This window comes from Dromaius novaehollandiae, chromosome 19 (assembly GCF_036370855.1).
Source record: "Dromaius novaehollandiae isolate bDroNov1 chromosome 19, bDroNov1.hap1, whole genome shotgun sequence".
NCBI classification, from domain to species: Eukaryota; Metazoa; Chordata; class Aves; order Casuariiformes; family Dromaiidae; genus Dromaius; species Dromaius novaehollandiae.
Genome location: NC_088116.1, coordinates 3,065,941 through 3,092,081, shown reverse-complemented (window position 1 = coordinate 3,092,081; position 26,141 = coordinate 3,065,941). Strand labels below are relative to the sequence as shown.

Below are 26,141 nucleotides of genomic sequence, written 5' to 3'. Positions count from 1 at the left end.
ATCTTAATCCACAAACCATTCTGAAATGTTCTTGTTAATTTGCAAGATATTTAACAGTTTATTTAAAAGTGGCGTACACAGGTGACCTAAATGTTTTCAAGATCCACGCGAGCAACAAAAAGAGACTGTATAAAGCTCCTCTGATGAGAACCGAGAACCTTAGTGCCTTGGCAGAATTGATGTTAGTGACTAGGTAGTGCTCAAAAATCATGGCAGTTGTGAGATTACATAGATTTTGGTCCCATAGACAAAAAACAAGAGTACAATCTCACTTTTCCCTGAGACATCTGCCCTCAGTGTTATATTTGACTGCTACTCACTTTCTCAGTCACTGTCAGAAGTGTTAGGATAATACTGAACACTAGTGTGGTCAATCAGAATAGTTGTTTGTATCTCCTGATGAGAATCCAGCAGAGAACAAAAGTGTTTGCATTTTTTGCTATCTCATTACCAGCCTCTTGCTTCTCCCATGTAGTGCTAAAGTGTTCTGTTCAAGTATACATTGTTTAAAGTACTTGATCTATTTTAATTATGTCAAGTGTTCTCATAGTACTGACATATCCTCTAATATGTGCATATGTGTCAGAGGAGGAATGCCCCCCACCAGCTTGTTCTAAATTTGAAGTATATTATATGATACATAGAATGCATGACTCTAGAAAGCTCTGAGGTAGCAGCAGATATGGACGTTGACTGAAGTATTTGAAAGCAGCAGCTTACAGGCAGTCCTTCCCTGAAAAGTACAGTACATGAAGATGGCCAAAACTTACGCTGGAAGGAGTTTTTTTCTGTCCAATAAAATTTGGTTAAATCCAGTGACAGAATAGGCATCCGTATGGGGACTGACATTTGCATAATGCAGGGGAGACTTCTTACAGTGAAACTTGACAGAGCCCTAGAAGAAAAAGAGGTAGAGAGTTCAGTTAATGTTCTGCCAGATTCTGAGCTAGATTTTGCTACTTGCGCTAAGTAGTGCTCTAGTATATAAGCAGCCATTGGACGTGAATAAGGATAGAGGACGTCTTCCAGGAGAGTTCTAATAGAAATGGGATTTAAGTTAAATGATTACTGCAAACAGCAGCAATAGCATGATATGAATTAAAATCAGTCTAAACTCTGAAGATTTGAGTAGCTAATTAGTGGTTGACTCGATACATGTTTCCTCCAACTTGTAATAATTGTGACTGTTCAAAAATTATATTCTTACAGGCTTAATTTTAGGCAACCTCAAAAACTTATCTACAAAAGGAAAAAAAAAAAAAGTACAGGCAGAAGATGTTTGGTAACCATACAGCAACTTAACGGAGAACCAAGTGTGGGTTGTGAATTGTTTTTAGTACTATTCTGCATGCAAATGGGAGGTGAAATACTCCAGGGTTGCTCCCAGAACTGCTGCCCTGAAAATCCTCTGTCCTAATTAGTCTGTGTATAGTTGTCTGCACGGTGAAGTTAATGCAGAATTATTGAGATATTAATAACCCCAGTGGCTTTTCCCTAAATAGACACTTATTCATATGTTCACCTGTTGTGCAGCTTCAATCCCCTAAACAAAAAAAAAAACCAAGTACAGAACAGCAGAGACCATGTTAGAATCCTTTGCTCTCCATTTGCTCTGTGCTCTGAAGCACAGAGTTGTGATCAGTTTGTTCCTGTGACAGACTAAGGAGAGCTTTCATGCTTAGTTAAAAGTCTCAACTTTTTTAGTCCTTTGTCTAGCTTGACCTATTTGTCAGATTTATCCTTGTGTATCTAAGCCAGTGGAAAAGAGGAAGATCACAGCTTGACAGCAGATTTTATGCTGGTACTGTTACAGGATGGTGAACTCAGCTTAAACATGCTACTGACTCAAGTGTGTGAGGTAGGTTACCTGTGGGAGAGCTCTAACGGAAGTGATGCCACAACCAAAGAAACCATTTTCCACCTTGTAGCTGTCGTTCTGAAGTACTTTCAAGCTTGCCAGCAGAGAGAGGTCTCTCCGCAGTCCCCCCGCAGTAACAGGTGCAGCAGACAGGACAAGGCCCAGAGGCCAGAACTTAATTATTGCACTGAGAGGCCAAGTTGTTTCCAAAGGGCAAGGTGAATTGGCTGAGGTCACCGTAGCTCCAGGGAAAAAGGGTGCTTTTTCTTCATCATCATCCAACTCTGCTGCTGCTAACGCAGCCATTTTTGTCTGATGAAGAGATGCAGAACAATATGCTTGAACACAAGATTTAAAACAGCAAAACTAAGAGTTTACAGAAGAGGATACCTTAAAGGTATTGTAAGACAGTATTTGGAACATTTGCCCATTTGATGAAGTGATTCTAAATTTGAATTTGATTGAAGTGATTCTAAATTTGAATTTGATTGAAGTGATTCTAAATTTGAATTTGATTGAAGTGATTCTAAATTTGAATTAAATTTGAATAGGAGTGAGTTCATTTTGTAGCCTTTACACTGCCACCCTGCAGAAGCAGCTGTACAAGACTGGAGTCTGTCTTCTGCTCTTCAACTTCAGAAGAGTTTTCTGGAGACTGGACAGTATTGTTTTTGTACAGTTACTTGACAGAGGTAGATTCTTTTCCAAACACCTAAAAAGCCTAAGTCACTCAGTTCAGTGCTTTTCCTTACCAATGTACTTACTTTCCATCTCCTCCAGCCATGCTTTATAACATTAGCAGCCTTGCGCATCCTTCGGAAGCGATTCTTGGCTAACCAGGAACGAATAGCTGAAGATTTAATTAAAAGAAATCTGAGTACAAAGAATCTCAGAAGCTGTCACACATAATGTGAGGGATGGCACTTAAACTTTCTCCATTTCTCATCAGTATATTCCCTCCTGCCACTTTAAACAGCTAGTGTAACTGGAAATGTTACTTGTTACACCATGCTTAGCCGCACCCTATCAAATTACCTGCTTGGATGACAGTTGCAGACCATCTCTCCTTTGCTAATTTCTTCTGTTTAAATCTTCTCCAGCAACACTGAATGCAAAATGCTTTCTCATTTAACACATGTACTCTTCTAGCTTCAAGTTGCTCTAGCTGCATTGGGGACACAAGCCTGCAGTTAATACTCTGGGACAGAGTTGTGTTCACCCTTCTACAACAATTTGGTGTTTCTCAGAAAACAACATATGCAGCAGCAATTGGTGAATATGTATTTCAGTTTTAAGACTGTTGGATCATGTTTTAGAAGTGACAGCACTGCTTTAATGCTTATTAGCTAACATCTAAAATTAAAATGAAAGCATAAATGTCAGGGCAAAAGTAGAGTATTGTGGGGGAAAAAAGCAGACAGTCTCAAAGTAGCACTAGCAGCTGGCTTAAAATTAGCTCTGTTGAAGGGGGTTCTTTCATGGGTGCATCCTTCAGTATGTAAGCTTTGTGCAAGTGCCTTCATCTTCAGGTTTTTCACAGTGAATGTGCTTAGGCCTGTCAGAGTAGCCAGGTCTGTTAGCTGAAGTTAGGTAAAGCTGTAATCTCTACCGGAACTGAGAGGACACTAACACTACTAGACACAAGTGCAGCTCCTTGCCCATTAACAAGATCACCATTAAACAAAGTCTGCTTCAGTTGGATTATGGTAGAGGGACATAGGTTAATAATTTGAAGGAAAAATGCCAAATTCTGCTCCTACTGAAATTATGAGGCGTATACCCTAGCGTCATGATGATAATCATCTGTGCCAAAACTCCCCATTATGCAAGTATGCTTCAGAACTCTTAGCCAAGAAATACCATTCTTACCACAGAATTAGTCATAAATACTTTAGTTTTGCCACAGTACACTGAAGAGTTCCCTGATCTGTTCCCTGTTCGCTCAGTGGTAGTTTGTCCCATAATCACATTCTGAAGGATGTTGTAAATGACAGAACATAATGGTTTGTTGTCATCCTGTTCTGGAGTCTCCCCTGCAAATGAAGCATTGAAGAGAAGGTATTGCAGAACTTAGAAATTAGTATCAAATAACTGTCTTTACATGGAGACTTATCGGCCATTTAGGGAGTATATGCCTACAAGGAGAGGAGGAGGTGATGGCTGAGATATTACTATACTGGTTCTAGCTATGTTTAATGGAAAAAATGTAATAGCATAGATTTCACCATGTGCTAACAACTAGAAAACTAGCCTAATGTGTTTAAATAGGATATAGTTCACTTGCTAACCCACGTTGTCTTGCCACCTCTATTCTAGCGTATTCGGACCAGCACAGATAAGAAATCACCGTTTGGGCAGATACAGACAATGAAACACGTAAGGAGGGCTCAACTGGTCTCGCATTGTTTAAAGCATCCTACGTTGAAACGTTAGAAAGCAACAGCAGTGCAATTAAGAATATGCTTGAGTAGCTCAATCCTAAGGAAATCTAATGAAATATCCAAGACTCAAAACTACTGGGAACAAAGAGCAAAAAAAGTAGAGGAATTAGACTTATAGCTTTAGTGTACTATAAAATACAGGAATAGAAAAGGAAGGAATGTAGCCACAGTTCCAAAGCTTTTACAGGGTGCCAGAAGCAGCTAAAGGAATCAGGGAGAGGTACTAAGCGTGAGTTTACTATAGCAACCAGGGGTTATTAAAACCACTTCTGGGACATAGTATACAGTTTTTTGCGTCATGAGACAAGCAGGTTAGACAGATAAACCTATTTGGAAATAGAGGTAGACATAATTCAGACCTGTCCTTCAAAGAGATTGTGTTGTTCAAAGCAATGCTGCATGAGTATTCTGCATGCCCAGTGCAGGAACTTGATGGTCTTTGTATCTTTCCATCCTTGATACTGTTTGCTTTTCTGCTATAAATACTTCTAAGGAGATGAGAGCATTTTAAGGTACTGAAAACAAATATAAACAATTCTTGCTTACACAAAAACAACTGGTGACTATGATGCTGTTCATGGGGCTGATACTAGGAACCAAAAGCTTATCCCCATGTCTAGGAAACTGTTCTGTATATTTGCAGCTTATCACCTGATAAAGATAAAAAGGACTAGTAACCTATCGCAAGTGGGTTTATCACTGGGGGAGAAAGATATGGTGTGAAAGTCATTTTCCAGCCTGCACTTCATTATGTCATCCCACTCCCCTGATTCAAAGTAGTGAGCAAGCAGTATTTCCTCAAGGTGAATAGATTTCCAGCCATTTTACATATCTGCAGTAGGCTGGTACTTATTTCCCACAGTTCCAGGTTACTAAATAAACCTATTAGGTGAAGATGGAGTTAATCTAAGGGAGACAAAGGGGAGCTGCAGTAACTTTCAATATTAAATGTAAACACCTGAGCTCTTTCTTTCATGGGTTCATGCCAAAGATGTTACCTTGTAGATTGGATTACATTTTTTAAAGTCCATCTTCGCCCTTGCTTTGGAAAAAGAATCTCATACAGAAGTTTGCAAAAGAAGCAGAAGAATAGCAGCAGAATCCGAGTAAACTAGGTCAATGTGTTTGGCAAGAAAACAAGGTGAAAGAAAAAAGAAAGGAGAAGAAATATAAGCAAACAAAAAGGTAAGTGGTTTTCAAGCTTACTTAGGAACCAGCTTTAAATCAAGTTATATTGGAGGACCCCAAACACCAGTATAACTGTAATTGTTCTACCCAAGATGAACACAGAAAAACGGTACGATGAAAGACTTGCAGACTTTCACTGCTTAAAGGAACCTACTTTGAGCACTAGACAACTGAGAAACTGAAGTCGGTGATAGATTATAAAAAATATTTTAAGTTTGGGAATAATGGTTTCTGTAGTGTTGAATACAGTAACTGCATCTGATTTATGCGATATCAAGTCAGTACAGTGATATATTTTACTTTATAGCAGAGGGACTATTGAAAGAAACATACCTTTTCTCTTGGCAGTATGATAGCTGTTTTTATCACACACACTGTTTTTAGTGGATCCACATGATTTTCTCAGTATTTCATAGCGCTCAATGAAACTTTGGAAGGAGACCCTGATAGCCAAAAGTACAGTTAATTCTAGGCAGGTACCATTTATTTACTATGTAGTAAATAACTTATCCTTTGAGGGGAAAAAATTGCAAAATGGCTTTAAAAATACAGCACATGGAATGCAAATGAACTGATGCCTATGTAGTCACCAGCATGCAAGAAACTATAAACTTGCTAAAGAAATTCAATTACTGCCTAATAACAGCCAGTGACATTTGCCTATAACAAAGACTCAGCAGGAATCATTTTTGTTCACAGTAACAATGATCTTCACCCCATCAGTACTGAGCTGTTCAAAATGTGACTGGATCAGGCCTTATTCCCTCCATCCTCTAATGTTGGTCAAACATTAGTTGGTCAAAGATAAAGCCTAGTGAGATCGCAAAATGACTGGATTTCCTGCTCTTCTGAATAGCTAATACCACATTAATTACTACAGAGTTGAATTACGTAAGTCACTGCTCAAGAAGTTTGGACTTACCTAATAGGGAATCCAGCTGCACTGATGGTGATGGCTTCTACTATTCCACATGCCTGAAGCTGGCTGAGAACCTGAGACATAAATTGAGACAGTTTAGGCAAACTCTGCCTTATTCCTTGTGGATACTGCAAATAAGGTCTGCATGGGGTGAGCTTGATCCAAGCCATGCTCAACTCAGCGACCACGCCAAGGGCGTGGCTGGTGCTTGCCACCACAGCGGCAGTCAATGTACGGATGGAGAGGGGGAGAAGGCAATTACACAGCCACGTAGCTACAGCCTTACGTAACACTGGGAGTAGGGTCAGGGCAATGCTAATGTGCAAGGACAGTCCTTTCATGCCCTCTCTCGCACATGCAGCAGAATGTGGAAAGCCGGTTGGTATTCGAACACTTCTCGCATGCAATCAGCAAATCCTCAGCACGTTTAAAATTAATGCAGCACTTCCTGAGCTGCTTTTTTTTTTTTTTTTTTAAATGATGAGTTTCTCTCTAGTTATAGCTTTAGCATCTGCTGCTCTGCTCCCAAAGACATGTTTGTCAGCTGATCTCATCCAGCTTGGCTGTCCTCCCAGACCAGACATCAGGAGCAAGCAAAGTTGTGTTGTGGGCATGCACTGTGAGGACCTATGTGTGACTGGGGCTGCTCACCAGTCAGATCACTTTTATCTGCTTTAAAGGCTGGGATGCTAGCACCCCAAATAACCCACGAGCATCCTATAAAGAAAGTTTCTCATACAGCAATACTTAAGCTGCTTCTGTGAAGACTAGCTTCATTTTAGAGAAGCATCATCAGTGATGCTGAAAGGAAGTTTATCTTGAAATTTCCAAAGGAAAAAAAATATTTAAAAATGTGCTGTGAAAAGAACTTTGCAAGTGAATCAAGATCATACAAGACCCAGTGCAAAACCCTGCACAATGTCTATAGGAAGTCTCCCATTGACTGAGTGAGGAAAGGCTTTTGGAGAGTTACCTCTTCTCTTTTAAACGTCATTGCCTTGCAGTCAGCATTAGGCTTGATACATCTGATATAATGAGGTGTAGTGCTGTTCAAGATCTGCATGAGATGTTCAAGTGAACCCTGTAGAAAACAAATACGCGTATAATTAGTGATTCCTTCTCCACAGGTAGTTTAGCTAATCAGTGGTCTTGTTTCAAAACAATGAAGCTGTTTTTTGCAAGGATGGTTTTACTGACTCAGTATCAGCTGGTCTTTAAGGACAGCTAGAGTAAAATTCCACTCTGTGGATGCATTTTTAAAAACGGTTGTTGGAAGATTCAGAAAGTTTCCTGAACTATAGCAGGTGGCCATCTGTCCAAGCTACACCACCAACAGGAACAGGTAGGAAGAAGCCTAACAGAGGCATATACCCAACTGTTAGAGGAAAGGGTAAAAAGGGAGTGGATTAAAACTCCAAATCTAGAGAATCAAAAGAGTCTGAAGTTTTAGAGCTGTCTCATTTAATAACATTTATTTACTGATCTTGGCCCAACTAAACTGTTTTCTCATTTGGTTAGGAAGACAGCAGTAGAAAGCAGAAACTTGAATAGGATGTACCTTGAACTTTGACACCACTGTAACAACAGCTGCCCTGTTCTGGGTTTTGATGTTATTTTGGTTCCTTTCTGTCACAGGAAATAATTTTTGAAGCAAAGGGTCCTGAGAATTCTGCAAAACATGGACCAGCTCTGGTGGAATGGGGTCCTACAAACACAAGCATGACTCTTTAGTATATGGACTTAGGCAGAGAACTGTCACCTTTGAAGATTAATAAATATTTCACACATATGGATTGAATAATAATTATTTCAGACATTATACTTCTAATGTCAGTTTTGATTTAACTATAGCTGCAGTTTCAAATCTGCTGCATTCATTCACAGTTAGATTCAAGAAAAGAAAATAGGCTGTGGCTGAACATTTACCAAGTCTAGTCAAATGTATGACTGCTACCAACGTTTTTCTCATTATACAATTTAAATGAGTTAGAAGTCTCAGAACTAGTTTACTCCTGATAGGACAGTCTGCAGCAGACATCAGAAAGTTTTCCTTTTAATTATGAGATTATATTTCCATTGCACCATCATAATACCATTTGCCATAATTCCTGGTGAGGTCAGAACTGAAAAGGGATCCTCTTATTTGCGGATGATCACGTTTATTCCCCAGTGGGCATAACGAAGGCCAAAACTTAAGTTTTCTGGTACTTTCAGGACAAATTTCAATAGTCAACTCCAAGCTGCTGTTTCTCATAAACTTGTGTTAATTTTTATGGCCAACTAAGTGCTATATTTATGGTTATATGAATGCCCTGATGCCATAACATTTCTGCATTGTCTCAGGAATGGAAGAAGCCCTGATTTGGTGACACATGATGCACTTAATCCTTAGCCTAAAGGTCTACTAACAAAAGTCTGTTTTACATGTGCTGCTGATGGTTGACTGAAAACCAGACCAAGAACGTTACCCAATTTTACATGGCCTGAACAATTTTTGGAGCAAGGTGAGTGCATCCGCTAAACATCACTGAATATACATTTTAGTGCTGCTTTGATTTAAAACTGCTTTTTGGGCTGTGTGCTTTTTTTTTTTTTTTAAATCAGCTCATTCTAAAAAACACCTACCTTATTTTTCTCCACCATTGCTGCCAGCTGATAGCAGACTTTGCCAGCATAATGTGAAATAATAAAATTAGGCTTCTTACTAAACTTGTTTCGACTTAAACATTGGTTATTAGACAAGGCTTTCTCAATCCGAGTTTGAAACAGGTCAGTGTTAGAAGATCTATTCAGACGACACTCCTGCACAACAAACAAGAAAAAATTGCAGCATCTGCTATTTGCCATAAACAGCTGTCTGATAATTAACATACAAGATATTTCTACTTAAAATCATGGCCATTTTACTTTTCTAATTGCTCTTGGTATGGAGGTCCTGAAATACCGTGAAAAAGCTAAAAATGTTTAATGAATTTGCTGTTCTGAAAAATAAGTTCTGCAGAAGTTTTATAGCTGGCAAGTTTCATACTAGTTTAGTGCTAATGTCTTCTTTGGTGGCTTGTGAAAGAAGGGGGCGACTAAATTAGAAGCCTTAAGAGTTTAGATCCACACTTACCTCATTCAGCAAAGAAAAAATGCTGAGAGGACTGCCCTCTATCAAATCAAGGCAGTTCTGGTTGTCTTGGTAGTTTATGAAAGACCATTCTAGACCTTCAGCTGCATATTCTTCCTGAAGCAAGAGAGAGAGACTGGATATTCTGTGGCAGAGGGCGCTAGAGCTCAAATAACTGTATACGCTTTTGCAGGTTGACGCAGTTACCGTTTAACTAATCCCAGATTCAGCCTACTCATCCAAAACTCAGCTCATACTCAATGGTAATTTCAACAACAACAAAAAAAATTGAGGATACTCTGCCTCAAGTAGCCTTTAGGGAAGTAGCACCAAATCCTTCTGGAACAATTTAAGCATTTGGGAACTTCACAGATTTAACAGCAAGAGTTGCAAAGCTGCTTTACAGAGTAAACAGAGTCTACAATCACACAGTACCTCCTCTGGCTGTACTGGGTTTTCCCTTGAGGGGAAGGAACACACAGGACTCCTTTCTTAGATTGGGGCATAGCCCTAAACTGTTGTGCGCCAAGCTTTACTGAGTGCTGTTTACAACAAAGCCTGATCCAAACAAGGAAGGGGAGAAAGATATTGACTGAAATAATTTGTACAATATTTATGCTGAATTACAGAACAAACTGGCAGGAGTGTTTAAGCAGGCACAAGCTCTAGTTAGTTATTTGTCCTGCCAAAAGCTTGCTCAGCACAGCCACTAATGGCATTTAAGTGGTTTGGCACACACCCAGATAAAGAGAGGTTAGAGGGCAGGCAGTAATTGGGAGGGGTACTGTAAACAGAGGTCATGAATCAGTTTCAAGGAAAGTAACTGTGTGCTTGAACTTGGTTTCCATCTTCACTGACCATTAACCCCTGGCATACTTAGGAGGGCAGGCAGAAAAAAAGGTTGGGCATATGAAAGAATAAATTATGGTCAAAGTGATACTTATCTCCTGAATAAACTGATATAAGTATGCTGTGAGGCAGAGGGTGCCATCATCCCAGTGCCATAAAGAAAAGTTTCTCAGATCCCAGTTAATGGCAAAGAGCATTATGGTAGTGAATGCATAATGTAGAAGAATTCAACCAGGACTGAACTATCTCTATTAGACTGGCAGTCCAGGCCTGACAGAGACTGTAGTTTTCAGAGCACTTCTGCTAATACAGACAGATACAGCAAGAAGGATTATTCAGAAAACTAGAATTGCAGCATGTGACCAACTAAGCAAGTGACTGCAACATATTTAGCATGGTGCAAAGTAACTTCCTCACTATGAAACAACATGTCTCAGGTACTTCCTTCAAGAATAAAAGCTAATGTGAAGTATGTCTCTGTCTTCAAAGGTACTGGCATGACAACTGGATTTACGAAACTGTTCTCCTGTGGCAGAAGGCCTTCACAAGGTACTGCATTCTATTTATGTACGGGTTACATGGCCCTGCTGGGCTCTCTGCCTTGGAAGTAAGTTCAGCTCTGGAAGCTCTGCACACATTTAGGCACACATTTATTTGGAGGAAGAGAATTAGCATGGTTATGACCAGCAGCTTCCAAGAGAATCACAGTTTAGGCTCTACTCACCCTGAGATGCCCAGTTTAGTTTTGTGTGTTTGGCTCTTTGAGGGAATCCAAACAATTTGACAGGCCACAGAGTCAGTGGAGTTCTATAATGGGGGAGACTTCCAGTACCCTGGAAGAGTTAGCTGTCTCCACCATCTGCCCCACACTCTATTCTTTAAACAGGCAATTTTTACTCACATCCCACTGATTTCTGTGGTATTATTTGCTTGAATGAGGGCTACAACCTGACCAGAAGCATAGAAATAAAATTAAGAGACAAAAGATTCTGTTTTAAAATTAGATATTTAACACCTGATCTTAGTGGGACATTACCTGTTGCGCCTTCAGATAGTGTGCTACAAAGTGCTGCTGCAGTTTCTCATTGGCATAATTAATACAAAGCTGTTCCAAGTTGTTTTCAGGGAACGATTCAAAACCATAAACATCCAGCAAACCTAGGAAGAATATGGGAAGATAGTGCACTTTGGTCTAGGGGTAGCCTGAAGGACTTACGTTTATTCAGTTAGACCAGGGATACCATACCTATGAAGTTGGTCCACACCAACGGATCTGCGTAGATGCTTTCGTTTATGACGAAAACGAGCCATTCAAACAATCTGTAGACAACAACAACTGGATTAGTTGAAAAAGTCCTCACTGGCAATGATCAGAGTACTGCTTCTTTACTACTGTTTTTACCAGTATCTCATGGAAGAAACAGAGTTACGACATGCTCCTGGCTGACATGAAACAGCAGTTTTCCAAAGATCTCACATGTACTGCAGCTATGCTAGTATCTGTGACTGAATCAAGGGTGTGTGGAGAGGGGAAGGAACAGTTTTGCTATTATTGTGTCCAAGCAAACGCCAGGAAAAGAAAATTTCCCTGGCTTTGCTATTACCTCACAGCAGTTCTATGGATTAGCACAGCAGCATGGCCTGTGTGCTCTTACTTAGCATAGATCACTTTGGCCAGGCAGTCCCTCCTAGTCTCACATTCAGCTCTGGAGCATGGCTTCTTGAAGACTTGTTGTTGTTTTCCAGCAGTTATTGTTCGAATTCTTAAAGCTTCTAGCAGCTTCTCCATGGGTATCTTCAGCAAATCTCCAGTGGTCTTCACAAAATCTTATTAAGGCAAGAAAATGTGGCAAGATTATCTGAAAGTGTCAAATGAATGCAGCTCCTTTACAGTTTTGGAAGGTGTAGAGATGATACCAAAAAAATGACACTTCCATGAAGTAACCAACTTAAATGTGGGATACTGAATATTTTACCCAAACTTGGGAAAAAATTTTGCAAGACCAGCCTCTTAATTGGATATAGAGTACCCCTAGAATTGCAGGTTCTCCATTTAAAATGGATCAACAGTATCAAAAAAGTCTGGAATTTGCCACACCAAAGTAGACATTTTAGAGAATACTCTTTAGGTATCTTTGTTATTTTCTCACCTTTTTCAACAGAGATTTCTAAATCCTCATAGAGGACAAAACAGTGATGACCAGAAAAAAAAAGGAATTTGTGGGACAATAAAAGAATGTAATCTCTTCGTAAGAGGAATAAGTATTTGCTAGCAAAACATTTTAAGATCTTGCTAACAGGAGCTGTACTCAAAACTGTTTGAATATTGAATGGTGTGAGTTCAGAGCATATGAAATAGTAGGAAATCTTATTAATCAGATCAGCATTTTAGTTCTGAAGGAAAATTAGAGCCACAAACCTAAAGATGCACAAAACAACCCTATGTTCTATGCTACAATATAACAGACTTGCTATGATTAAGTGGAATTTCAGTGTTTATCAGGAAAACTTCAGAGCCTTAATTTTGAAAGCCTTGTTCTCCACTCTGGGTCAGATTGCTGGAAGTCTTGCGATGTCAGTGTAAGATTACAAGCAAGAGTAACAACTCTGCTGATATTCCATTCTGAACTGACTGTCTAATGTTGCACTTTCCTTGATCTGTAATGGAAGGCTATTACCTCTCAGAGCAGGAGAGCCTGAAGTTTGTATTTGTGCAATAAGTTGAAACCACGAAGTATTGAATAAAAACACACTTAAATTTTGCTCTGCCCACAACCCTGATAATCTCCTATCAAGCAGAAGCGCGTATTAAATCTTTCCTTTTAGGCATTTCGCACTAAGATAACAACACTCTCTGGATCTTGGTGTGCTTGGTGCCTCACCTTTGGCTTTGTCTTCTAGTTCACAAGGCTGAGATTCATCCAGTGAATTAGAGAATTGAATGTTCCCAAGATGGAGAAGGCCTGACAATACCTGGAATATAAACAGTCACTGAATTTTCTAAAACAGAGCTCGCCTTCAAGGCAGTGTCCTTTTAGCCTTCCCCTTTCCACATGAACAGGACAAGTCAAAACATTCCTACAGGGAAAATGCAAGTAGATTTCAAGCTTCTAGGTTAATTCCTAATCTTGCACAACAGTTCACAGGTGCTGGCTTTTAGTTAAAAACTAATATTTGGTTAGCAATCTAATGTGTAGCTGCAGGCCCTCAAGTCAGGATCGCTGCATCTGGTATCAAATGACCCATGCTCTGTACACTGATACAGATTTACTGCTGCAGAAATTCCACACTAAAAAGATATCCCAAACATCATCAGCAGCCTCATGGTGCCCATGCTGCATTGTATCTGACCTTGAAAATATTGTTCTGCATGGAGTGATCAATGCCCAAGTGAAACATTGCCTCTCTGGTCACCTTGAAGCAGTCCTCTGAAAAGCCAAACAGGTGTTATTTAAAAGAAAACCATGCACAAAAACACAGGCACGCAGAACACTACACCACATCCAGTTTAGCTAGAATTATCAAAAGAGATCAAGGAAGCCAGATGCTTTTTGGTAAATTCCAGGGTACGAGCCACTGACTTACTGCTGACTCTGTGGGTCTCAGAGGTTAGGCAGCAGGTTGCTGAAGCACATCCAAAATTGAGACAGCTTCTAAACATAGCCACAGAGAGATGCAAATGCTCTAGGCCAGAAACTGCTATTTTAAGTCAGGTGAAAACTCTTAATAGTGCAAAATGAAACTTATATTTATATATATCTCCCCCTTTAAAGTTACAGCCGTTATTAATGGACAGTCTGTGAACCTAATTTTTACCATCTAAGTTTTTTTCAGAATTTGGCAGCCAGCGGTAGTCAGCCCCTTCAGGAAGGTTCCATTCCAACCTCTCTTCTGCAGTGGCACCTTTTGTGATCTGCAGACAGAAAACAAGGTAATGACTGAATTCTGCCTTTGGTATTTACATCTCATAGAGAATGAAAAATAGCACACTGGGAGCATGATTTAATTTGAAAACATGGCAGAGAGTAAATAAACAGGAAAGCTGTTAAATACTGGAAGGCGCTACTCTGCTAAATTTGGTAATTTCATCCCCACTGTTTGTCAGAAATACCTAGAAAAATTAACTGACACAAACCTGATAAAAAATATGAAAGTTTCTTTCACTGGGGGCCTGATAGGCAACTCTGGTCTTCTCCAAAAGGAATGTCTGAATGGAAGCACTACTCAGATGGTGGAATCTAGAGGGGAAAAAAAAACCCACAAAGATTTCAAGAAAATTCTCTCAGAAAATCTGACAAGTATCCTGTTGTCACAATACAGACTGATTAGGAATGTTCTGCAGTCCACCTTCAGTTTTGTGCAAGTTTATTGTAATTTTGTTTAGAATTCTTAAATGCATTTCTGAGTTTTCATTGCTCTCTTTTAGAGATCAGGGTAAGTGCTGGCAGAAAAAAAAAATAACATAAACTGAGGAAATGAATGCTTGCCAGCAAACCAAAGTGTGTTCTAAAGATATTCCATAAACAAAATATTCTATGGCAGACTTTAGAAATAGGTTTGTAAAGATTTAAAGAAAAAAACCCACAACAGATAAGCATACTACACAACGGTGATTACCTGTCTAATTGAAGCTGGATATATTTTCCAAAACGACTACTGTTGTTATTCCGCAGGGTACATGCATTTCCTGTGAAGTTACCAGTGACAGATACAGCATGATCAGAGTGGTTTTACTCTCCCATGTAGGATATACAGACATTAAGGGTGATTTGTATATTGCTCCAGTATTTGAAGAGTTTGTCTTTTAAGGAGAGGAACAAGAGACAGCTTAGACTTATGCATTAACAAAGAAAATTCCTACAGTGGCGATTACTTCTCTTTGCTGTTAAAAAAGCCACATATACCAAATGCTTCCATGACAGGGTTGGAATCCAAAACTCTCTTCTCTATCCTTTCCACAGTTTCATTGCCTTTTGGGGAAGTAACTGAAGCAGCAACAGTAGCATAAAATTTCATAAGGCAGCGAGATGTCCAGGTCTGCAAGAGAGGGATTGACAATAGGCAATTTGTTTTTACCATGTTATTAGTTATGTTAGTTAGTAAAACAGTGCTGGATTCCAAGAAAAACACAGTATGCAGCTGGCAATGATGCTAAAGAGGGTAATTATATCAGGTTTACAGCTCCAGTTTAGCAGAAATTTTTTATGCATATGCTTACGTGCAACATTTAAGTGCCATTGGAATATGAGTACTTTACTGAATGGCATTTTTATTAAGATGTAACCATCTGGAAGCTCAGCTAGAATTAACAGCTAGTATCTTAAGATGAATTGAATATAAATGGACTTTGAGCTATTAACACTCAGCAAATCATTCTGTTCTCAGGCTTAAAAATATCCTTAAGTATTTTGCTGAATAGGGATGCATCATTGCAAAAGGGCCTAGGATGGGACTTCAACTCCCCCATCACTTGTCAGTCCTTACACTGGGTTTGCTGAGACCCACATTTGCACCCTAATGGACTGAGAGCGAGTAGCAGAGACTTTCACTCAGATAAAATTTCTGTTGAATGATTTGAATCTTGCCTTTTTAGGTGTTACAGATGTGGCCTAAAGAGTAGTTTTATCAAGTACAACCTATTTGATTGCAGCAGTCACTTAATGCTTTACACGTATTTCAAGAGAGTCTTGCTAGAGTAGACTGGCTACATGCTCTATCAGAGATTTTTTTTGCTAGCTTACTGAAATACTTTGCACCACCAAATCTCAAAACATAAAAGCAATGTCAGGAAAACAGAAAAAAAATCTCCTTACCTTCCCAGCACCACTTTCTCCACTAACAATTATAGACTGGTTTATGGGCTCTATCTGGCTTTGGACATTTCTGTAGGTTTGCTCAGCCACTGCAAATATGTGAGGTTTTAAATCCTGGCAGTAAGACAGAATATTTATATTTAGGAGCCCAGTAATGACACAGTTCAACAGCAACAGACAGCAAAGGTCCTCTCACATCTATCTGAAAAGAGTACTGCTTATTTAACAGTACTCTTATTTCACTAGAAACGGATTTTATCCTTTAGGATTTTTTTTTTGAAGAAGAATAACTTGACATCTTCCGAGTTCTGCAGATGGAAAAGTTTTTCAAATATAAGGATTACCTGAGGGCGAAGTGCAACGTGATACTCTCTCATAAGCTCAGGCGAATAGAGGCAAGAGACAGACTGAAATGGATTTAAAGCCACAAGGCTACAGCCAGCATTTGTATAAAACAAGTTTACTGCATATCTTGCTTGAAGACATTTCAGAACTGAAAGATAAACCTTCTATTAGCATTTTTTGAAAAGTATATTTGTCTCTTCTTTTTCCTATTTCTAACAAAAAACTTCAGGTACATTACCTATTAGGTTTAACAGAGAATGAGAAGTTGAGCAGGAGAGTGATATATGTCTAATATACATAAAAACATCTTTAAAGAGTTGCTGTTATTTTTCAAAAAGCTGAAGGCATCTGTTAATTATTTAATTCAATAAATCCCGTGCTTCTACAAGATTTTACATGGTCACCTCTAGAAAGTAAATCTGTTCTTTTGCAGGAAAGACAGAGGCAAAAATTCTCCATACTGCACTATGAACAGGCCTTAGCTTGTTTTAACAGGGCCACCTTTAAAAGTAAAGTGAAAAATGTACATGTCAAGACCAATTTCATGGATGTATTTTGATCTATGTCAGAGCCTCATTTTCTGGACAGCTTGAGACACCTAGAAATAAGATATGTTCATATAAAGCTGAACTGCAATTACAAGGTCATGCATGACTCCTTCAGTGGCACTGACTCTTAACCACTCCCTGGTTGCCTGGGCCAATAATACAAACGTGAGTTCTGCACACAGAGCTTGCTGAGAGATCAGTACAGTTAAATCTACAATGAAAGTGCTGATAAAAAGAATCAATCAAGCCAAACATGAATTTCTAAGCTGACTTTAATGGGCTTTGAATCTTTAATTACTGTGTTCATGATAATACTAAAGCGATGAGAACAGTAACTACCATACGCTGATGGCCACTAGGGAAAGTGACTCCTCATGAGATGCCTCTGCTGGCTGTAGGCTTACCTGTTGTAGTTGTCACCGGATTAACTTTTGTTAGGTCATCAAAAAGATGTAGTTTTTCTTTATCACTGAGAAAAGCTCTTACTTCTTCTTCAAAAGAGTCACTGAGGTCACTGTGGATGACAGAGTCATCTTTTTGGCCATTTACCTGGAGAAGACAAAAGAGATTAGCACCAGTCAAAAGCTGAATACGGTTGGACTTTCACCTTGGCAGCTGTAGTTTATAGCTCTTCTCCCTCTTCCAAATAACAGCAGTTCAGTCTCAGCAGGAATCATAACTTAGTATATTTGAGCTATTCTTCCTCTCAATTTGAAAGCAACAAATGCCCTTCCCCTGCCTCAATGCTTCCCATGTTGAGTTCTGTATTTAGAAAGCTATTATCCGGCATATGAGAGATGGCAGGCTGACAACATCATTTGTAAGCTGAATTCATCTCTGGCAATTCTGGCTGTAAGGAAGGGCACTTGCAAAGAACATGTCCTTAGGATCACACTACCTGGTGCTTGCAATTTTACAGGTTGCTCAGCACAGACACACTTATACAATGTTCTTAACCAGCAGATTTCTAAGTCTCTGAACATCATCCATTTGGTGCAAACACTGCCTTGAGCAGGGGGAAGCAGGAAGGATTGGCTGCAAAGGCTAAAGTAGAGCAGAAAGCTACTGTGGTCCAACAGAAATGTAGTTTTCCTAGGAGACACCTTCATTTTTAGAGCAGAAATTGATGGCCCCAAGAGTGAAGTTGCAGAGTGCACACAGGTCAGCCAGGGAAAAGAAATGGTGGCATTATAATACCTGGCCTGCATTAGGTGAAGATTTGTCCCCTTTGAATGTCTTTATGTATTTAAATCCTAGCCTCTGGGCTCCCATGTCCTTGACAATATTAGTTGGAAGGACACCGTTGTTGTACAAACGTAATGGAAAGTTTAGTGAGCAGAGAGATTTCAGGTCCTCTTTGTCATTTCTGGGGGAAGGAGAGAGGGGCTAGAAGGGAAAATGAAGGAGAGAAAAGATGCCAGTCCTGATTTTTGTATTCCGGATATTCCTTTTCTGTTCCTCTCGTCCTTGACAGAAACTCCTTCAGAGTGACCCTACTCATTTGTATTTAGAATCACAAATTCTTCACAAGTTAATCAAGTCAATGAACAGTATCACCTTGTTTATACAGAAAAAGTGTTCAATTCAGTTACCAGCATTCCCATTACGTGAGCTAAACTCATGAATAAAGGGGAAAATGTACCGTAAAACCCCGTAACATGTTTCTAAAAAAAAAAAAAAAAAGCAAGAATAATAAACTCATTTAAGAGCTTTGTATCTTTTGCAGAGAGCATAAATGGCTCATTTCCAGTAATACGAAGTTTTACATAGCAAATAAGAAATGCTTAGCAACACAATTAAGCGTTGCCATCAAAGTGATTTCTGTTACTCTATTCTGAATGAACATTAAGAAGCTTGCTGCTTTCACAGAGAACAGGCGTGCACAATTATAAAGTACTCCACGGACAAGATCAGTTTTTGCAAATTACCCCCCTCCCATGTTTACTGTGTTACGTTCACACCAGCGGAGTTCTTCAGAATTCCACTGTGCTGCTAATATTGCAAGATCTGAGAAAGGGCTTCCTTTTGCTGGCCTGAACCCATTTGTTCAACATCCATTGAGATGTTGATCGCTTAGCCAAAAGAAAAGCAGCATTTGAAAGTACAATCATTTCTAAAATATCTGTACTGTACAGCTCATGCATCCATTAATTTTGCTGAAAAAAATACCCTTAAGAATGTGCTACATGTATTAGCACTTGCCCTATTAAAGCCAATGGTATAACAACAATCACTACTTTGTTTTAGTAACACAGCTCAAAACCACACAGTTAACAGGTCCAGTTTGTCATCGGCAAGCTTATGGGGTAGGGCTGAATATACATTCGTAGTTACCTTGAGCTTGATTGCATGGAAACAAGCCAAGAATTCTTTCCTAGCAGTAACATTTAATTAGTACACACGAATGCTGGTTTGCTTTTTACCTGCTTTGGCATCGTGGCCATTCTCTAATGCAGCTTATGGGTGAGCATGTAACTATGACGGGAGCACCGGATAGCAGAGTTGGTCGAGCCTTTACTCCAGGGTGTCCCTTTCGAGGCAGACCGAAGAGCCCTTAAATGAAATAAAAGGCATTTAGAACAAAATAACTCCAGACATATCGTTCCACAGAGGGTTCCACAGTGCAGTCCTGAGGTTTAACAAGTTTAACTGATCCCGTGGGGCCCAGGTAACACCGGGGCCAGTGAGCCCACCCATAGCATCAGTGATCAGGCATTGTGTTTGCTCCTGTAAATAAAGCTTATTTGGAGGAAATCATATACTTTTATTTACTGGAGGAATAAATCGCTTTGTTTGGCTTGAATTAACAAAGCAAGGCTTCTCGGCAAGAATTTACAATTCCGTTTTTGTCAGATTCCTCCTTTTAGGGCGAGCAGGAAAAACCTGCGGGTCTGACAGTAACCTGCAAGTTGGCGTGTTTGCGACCCGCAGAATTTTCCTGTTTCAGTGGAAACGAAATACCCTCGCTCGCCTCCGACTTTTGCATGCTTTCTGTCAAAAGAAAAAAACCCCAAAACAACAAAAAAGGCGCCTTACGTTCCTCTCCACGCCGAGGCGGGTCCGGCTCCCCTGCCGCATTCCCGTGCTGGGAACGGAGGCTCCCGCCGCGCAGCCCGGGCGGTTCTGCCTCCCTCAGCAGCGGGAGGCGCCGCGGCGGCACCGGACCGGACCGGCACCGGCCCCGGGGCGACCGCGCCGCGCTGCACGTGCCGCGCAGACCCCGCCTGCCCTTTAGCGGCTGGTGATATTATACACATATAAAAATATAAATATATATGTATACAAACGCGCTTCCCCAGCCGAGGCGCTGCGGGGGGAGCTCATGGGCGAGTCGAACCAGCTCCCCGACGGAGAGAAGCCGCCGGAGCCTTGCGGCGGTTCCCCCGGCGCGAGCGGGGCCGCGGCGGACGATGGCGGCGGCTCCCCTCAGGGCGCGCTCACCATGGCGGGCGGAGGCGGAGCCGGGGCGGGAACGGCGCGTGGTGAATCGGCCGCCGCGGACAAGCAGGCTGCGCCCCCCCCCGCCCCCAACCGGGGCCCGGCGAAAGTGCGGCGAGGAAACGCGGCCGCCGTTTACCTGCGGGCCGGGCCGGGCCGGGCCGCGGCGCCGCGCGGGGGGACGAAGCCGTTGTTACCGGCCCCGCCGCGGCGCTGAGAGGAGGGGCTGGACGGCGACGCGCGGAGGAGCGCCCGGCTGCGGGGCAGAGGTGGGAGCGCGTGTGGTGATGGGGAAAAGGCCTAAAACGGCGGGCGAACCGTTAGCCGGGGCCTGCGGGGCGGGCGGCCTGCCGCGGAGCCCTGCCCTGCCCTCACGGAGACGCCGCCCGGGTTTTCCTCTCCGAAACCCCTTTTCCCCCGGGGGCAACGGTAGGTTTACCAGGGTCACGTTTTTACATATCTGTTGCTGTTACACTATAGGGAATACCACTAAGTATATTCTGCAGAACAGAAAATACAAAAAGATTGTTCACAATGTTGACATTCAGGGGATTTTTTGGTGTTTAGAGATCTTCAGGGAAAGATATTTTAAGCATCTTGTTGCAAGAGAGCAGAATTTGTAGTGCTGGAACTCAGTCCAGGCCTGCAGGTGCCAGTGCCCCTGCTTAATTTTACAGGCCGGTTCAGTTTAAGCATAAGGGTCTGCAGCACTAGGGCTATTCCATTCTATTACTTAGATTATTTTTTAAACAAATGTATGCCTTAATGAACCTGTAAGTAAGATTTTTGGTAGATTTTTGTATCGAACACTTAAAAATATACAAAGATGCCAGATTAGAATTTAAAAAATGAGGTTCCAAGAGCCCTGTTTCACAAAACTAACTGGTTCACATTTCCATTTTCATAGGAATAAACAAGAATGTCACAAAAACAGCTGAAAGAAGCCTTTATCAGTAACTTAAATGGAACTACTTTGCTGGAAATTTCACTAGGCTTGTCTCTAGCTCCATTATATCTGCTTTGCAGAGGACTTTTGCTGATCTTATATTATCTGCGCTATGGGAAACTTTTAAGTTCAAGGAAATACGGTCTGCTGCTAGACTTCATTGTGCTAATATCTCCTCTCCTATTCTCCTGTACGGTCTTGTCTCCAGTCATCTTTTTTATCCCCCCTGTCATTGCAGCCTTCTGTGCAGGAATATTTTCTAAAATATACAGCCAAAGAAAACGTGATATTGGAGTGTCTTTTAGGCAAATTGTAAATGACTTCCAGAAGACATACTTAGATCCGGAATACGTTCCATCAATAACTCTGTTTCGTGTTTTTGTCAATGTGTTGACATCAATCAGCATATTAGCAGTGGATTTTCCACAATATCCAAGACGATATGCTAAAACTGAGACCTATGGAACAGGAGTTATGGATTTGGGGGTAGGAGCTTTTATTTTTGGTAATGCTCTTGTTTGTCCTGAAGTTAGACAAAAGTCCTGTGCAACACAGCCAAAATTTTCCTATCTGACTAGGCAGTTTTTTTCCATTTGGCCATTGATTTTTCTTGGTGTGGGACGACTGTTTAGTGTGAAATCTATAGAGTATCATGAACATATTTCAGAGTATGGAGTGCACTGGAATTTCTTTTTTACCTTAGCATTTGTGAGACTTGCAGCATCTCTAATTTTGACCATATTTCCAAAGAATAAATCTTGGATTGTTGCTATGAATCTTGCTGTATTTTATCAGCTTATTCTTAATGCTACCTCTCTGAAGATGTTTGTCTTACATGGGAGCAATGGCAAAGATACCAGGGTTGGATTTTTAAATGCCAACAGGGAAGGACTGGTCTCTCTTTTCGGATACCTAGCCATATACATGGCTAGTGTGCAAGTTGGACTCTATCTGCTGAAGCGCAGAAACTTTGTCAAAGACTGGATCAAAGCAATATGTTTCCTAATTCTGATGGTTCTTGTGCTCTTTGTATTTCTTCATTTGTTACAAGTACACGTAGACCCTGTGTCCCGCCGGATGGCTAATCTGTCTTACTGCGTCTGGGTAGTTGCTAACTGTCTGACTTTATTCATCTGTTTTGTAGTGGTTGATCTCGTGTTGGTGTTTACAAAGCTTCTTGTGAACGGGTCCAGCGTGCCCTGTTGCTGGAATGTCATAGAGCCTGCCCATTCCAGTAAAAAGCGTGACGCAGAGGCCGTGCCTGTCAAAAGGGAAAGCAAGCTGCTGCACGTTTGCCTGATCAGTGCTATTGATAAAAATCAGTTACTGTTTTTCTTGCTAGCAAATATTATGACTGGTATTGTAAATATAATGATAGATACAATTCACAGCAAGACTTCATTTACATTATGTGTACTACACTTGTATATGTTTTTTAACTGTTTAATTATGTATATATTGCATGCAAGAAATATAGTATTAAAATTTTGGTGATTTCACTTGTCTTAAGTGGACTAGTTAAACTTTCTTTGCTGCACTTGAGTGATGGTGTTTTAATGGAAAAACAAGTATTTTTTCATGTATGTATTGCTATGTAGATGCAATAATGTATAACAGTATAGATTATGATTTAACATTATGATGATTTATGTTTTAGAAAATTATACGCCCAATCCTGCTACCCGTTGGAGGCGTGACTTTCTAAAAAAATTAGTTTTTGAGATCGTTTGCTGAATACTCATACTGCTCCTATAAACAGTTATGCAGAAGAGTAACATGACGACTAGTGAATTCTTTTGTGCATTCAAGAGGTACATTCGTATGCAAGTGTTGGTGCGATTAGGTAACAGTATATAGAGTAGCAGCAAGATGAAAAGTAAGAAAATGAGTAATTATGGAGAGAGGCTTAGCTGTGTCAAGATTTACCTAGTTAAGGCCCTCGCATAAATAATAGATAAGAATAATTCCATATATAAAATGTATTGAATAAGTGGATACTTACTTAAGAATGTTTTGGCCCCAGTCCTGCAAAGATTTATGCGTGTGCTTGACTTTGATGGGAGTATGTGGAATGTTAATCATACACTGAAATCTAAATTAGCCTTTGAATTAAAGCTAAATTTTATCTTCATCCTCAGTGAGGAATATAAATGAAGACCCTCGATAAAGTATGATGCTCTGAAGGATAAAACTCAACTGCAGATGAATTCATAAAGCATTTACTGGAATTTGTGGTGCAGGTAATAAGAGCTGCACAGCCCCTTATAAGAAAATACAAAGATCCAAAAACACCAGCACCCCCAACTTGCATCCCAACATGTTGTGACCGTTCATCTTCAGGAATGCTGTAAGATATGGTCTTCAGCTCTACTTTAAAAGCACTCAAGCCCACCCACCTACTGCTCTACAAAATTGTTTTAAGTGCTAGTTCATTTAGTACTGTATTTTGACAGCTGAGATGTCTGCAAGTAGGAACATTCTGTATTAATTTTATTAGCAAACAAACAGCATGCAAATGGAAAGACGCATGATGCAGTGGGTCAGGATACTAGCACAGTACTGACAAGAGACGTGCTCAGTTTCTCCATCTAGCACAGTCCTCCTGCAATCCCAGGGTGTTCAGCCCTTTCTGATCACTTTCCCAACTGCATGGTGCATGTGACAGTTCTTCCTGACCTCATTAAGTTGTTGAGAAGAGAAATACATTAAAGATTCTGAGGAATTCAGTAATGGAAGATATAAATACTTAGGAAGTGTAATATAAATGGTCATTGATGATAAATGTCTGCTGTCAGTGGAGTTACAGCAGTGCACATGGGCCAGAAGTTCAAATTTCCTTGTCTATCAAACACTATCATAAAAGCTTATGGAAATTAAGACTTTAAATCAAATTCCTCAAGGCAGACATGCTGTGGAATATTCTTAAATTTATGAGGTTCTCTCTGGGTTTGGCCAGTGAAAAGATGAAGTCAGAATTGTCTACTCGGGCCATGCTGATTTCATGCCTGTTTACTTCCAAGTTACAGTGATATACTCTTCAGAATTAAAGAAAAACAGCCTGTGTTATCCTGGGGACAAAAGTAATTAAAAGACCATTGTCACAGTTTATAGCAGAGTTTTCTCTGGTAACTGGTACATTTATTTTAAAACGTTTCCAGGCCTTGCCTAGGGAAGAAGGGCCTCCATCATGAACTCAGTGGCACTACTCATTTATGCAAAAGTACTCATGGATATTAATTTTTGAAGTATTTGAAGCACAAGACCTGCAATGAGTTCTGCCTGCAAGCACAAGTCTTATCAGTATGATTCAAAATTAAGGCGTTAATTGGGTGTGACAAAGCTGAGTTGTGTCTGGACAAGCAGCAAACTATCTAGATGCCAGCTCCATTTTGCGAAGCAAAAATTACGTGGGAGGTCTGCTGTGTCTGTGCAGAGCCCTGTTAGCGGGGCACAGGCAGCAGATTGGCGGACACCGGTTCCCAGGCTGGAGCTCTGGTTGGTAATAAAGCAGCTGTAACAGCAGAGCTCATCAGACCGGCAGGACCGTGGTGCGCAGATGACAGGAATGAGAACGCCTGGCTCATCTCACTGATGTCACAGTCACGGCAGTGGCAGAACCCTGCATCGCGGGGCAGCCGCCCACTTTCAAAGCCTTACGAAGCAAGTCTTTCATCACTGCATTAATGAGACTATTAATTCTCATTACTTATTGTCAATAACAAATGTGGCAAATTCTGCCCCGAAGCAACTGGCATAGCTGTTAATCCTGAATGTTTGGACTATGAGTAGTTATGGATAATTAACCATGCTTCTGAAAGAACCAAGAAACGCAAGTGAACATTCTTTGATCACAGGATCTGTATGAGAAAACAGCACTGTATTGAGGTTGGGAAGATGCTAGAGAAGTTAACACTGCGATACTGCTGTGAACACTTTCTCCACATACAATTTAATGTCTGTTAGCTTAACGGTTGGTAGGAGCAAGAACACTAAATTTCATTTCACTTTTGGGTATGTTTAGGTGAGCAAGCTCACACAGCTCTATAGATAAATATGAAGAAAAAAATCTAAATCTTTGATTTAGCTGTTACATGATTAGTAAAAGTTAAGAAATATATTTCAATTAATAAGACTAAAGTGGCAGACCTATAGCATGCCATTGACTTGAATAGTAAAGCTGAGCATGGGGAAAACAAAAGTGATGCTTTGTCTCTGCTGTCGTAATTCCACCAAATGATTATAGTATTTTTGTAGGGCTGCAGGATAGAAAAAATGTGGTGGGAGAGCAGAGCCGGTTATGTTTATCCTCAAGCTTGTTATTTGTTAAACATCGCTAGCTTCCTACCAAACTTATTTTTAAGATTGATTCAAACACCAGTGCGCCTTCCTCTCCGATCCAGTCATGTCACTTCTAAAGTCCAATGTTATTTCAGCTGGAATCTTATTTCAGTGCCGCTGTGTCCTGAAGAACAGGTATTTCTCCCGGCAGAGCGTAGGGCATGCACCCGGGACGGCATCAACGGGCTGTCTGCTGTGTCGGGTTGTGGGTAAGAAGACAGCTGGATTCTCCACCGGTATAAGAAGCCCTTTTCTGTGGATGAAAGTTGCATTAAATGTAATGGTTATTTTCCTACTTAATTTATCCATGTGCATGTGTTACGTCTTAAGAATAGGAAATTTGGGG

At 40.5% G+C, this 26,141-nt stretch overlaps 2 protein-coding genes across 3 annotated transcripts; one reads left to right on the top strand and one right to left on the bottom strand.

The window, feature by feature from the left end:
* Positions 1 to 28: 28 nt before the first annotated feature.
* Positions 29 to 20,544, bottom strand: MYO19 (myosin XIX). Its single transcript, XM_026107389.2, has 25 exons — positions 20,110 to 20,544; positions 19,497 to 19,626; positions 17,478 to 17,622; positions 16,525 to 16,673; positions 16,181 to 16,294; positions 15,272 to 15,404; positions 14,985 to 15,054; positions 14,503 to 14,605; positions 14,184 to 14,280; positions 13,719 to 13,795; positions 13,250 to 13,340; positions 12,023 to 12,194; positions 11,614 to 11,687; positions 11,404 to 11,525; positions 9,522 to 9,635; positions 9,032 to 9,208; positions 7,965 to 8,111; positions 7,380 to 7,487; positions 6,410 to 6,480; positions 5,821 to 5,930; positions 3,728 to 3,891; positions 2,894 to 3,023; positions 2,623 to 2,708; positions 1,868 to 2,170; positions 29 to 895 (listed from the first exon to the last, which is right to left on the bottom strand). The coding sequence occupies exons 2-25, from the start codon at positions 19,515 to 19,517 to the stop codon at positions 767 to 769; spliced, it is 2,907 nt and encodes a 968-aa protein (XP_025963174.2). The 5' UTR covers positions 19,518 to 19,626; positions 20,110 to 20,544; the 3' UTR covers positions 29 to 766.
* A 59-nt stretch (positions 20,545 to 20,603) lies between these two features.
* On the top strand, positions 20,604 to 26,090 carry PIGW (phosphatidylinositol glycan anchor biosynthesis class W). 2 transcript variants are annotated; one of them, XM_026107366.2, is made up of 2 exons: positions 20,604 to 20,780; positions 21,419 to 26,090. In XM_026107366.2, exon 2 carries the CDS (start codon positions 21,431 to 21,433, stop codon positions 22,949 to 22,951), a length of 1,521 nt encoding a protein of 506 aa, XP_025963151.2. In that variant the 5' UTR covers positions 20,604 to 20,780; positions 21,419 to 21,430; the 3' UTR covers positions 22,952 to 26,090. The 2 variants fall into 2 exon arrangements, with proteins under 2 accessions (XP_025963151.2, XP_025963161.2); XM_026107376.2 differs by lacking the exon at positions 20,604 to 20,780 and adding an exon at positions 20,787 to 20,940.
* The last annotated feature ends 51 nt before the right edge of the window (positions 26,091 to 26,141 follow it).

Excerpts from the sequence above, each read along its gene's own strand:
- MYO19 (XM_026107389.2), bottom strand. The coding sequence starts at position 19,517 with ATGGCCACGATGCCAAAGCAG. Across the intron at positions 13,341-13,718 it reads TGCAGAACAATATTTTCAAG|GTATTGTCAGGCCTTCTCCA; the intron begins GTCAGATACAAT and ends TTTATATTCCAG. Across the intron at positions 12,195-13,249 it reads ACTAGAAGACAAAGCCAAAG|ATTTTGTGAAGACCACTGGA; the intron begins GTGAGGCACCAA and ends TGCCTTAATAAG.
- PIGW (XM_026107366.2), top strand. The coding sequence starts at position 21,431 with ATGTCACAAAAACAGCTGAAAGAAGCCTTTATCAGTAACTTAAATGGA.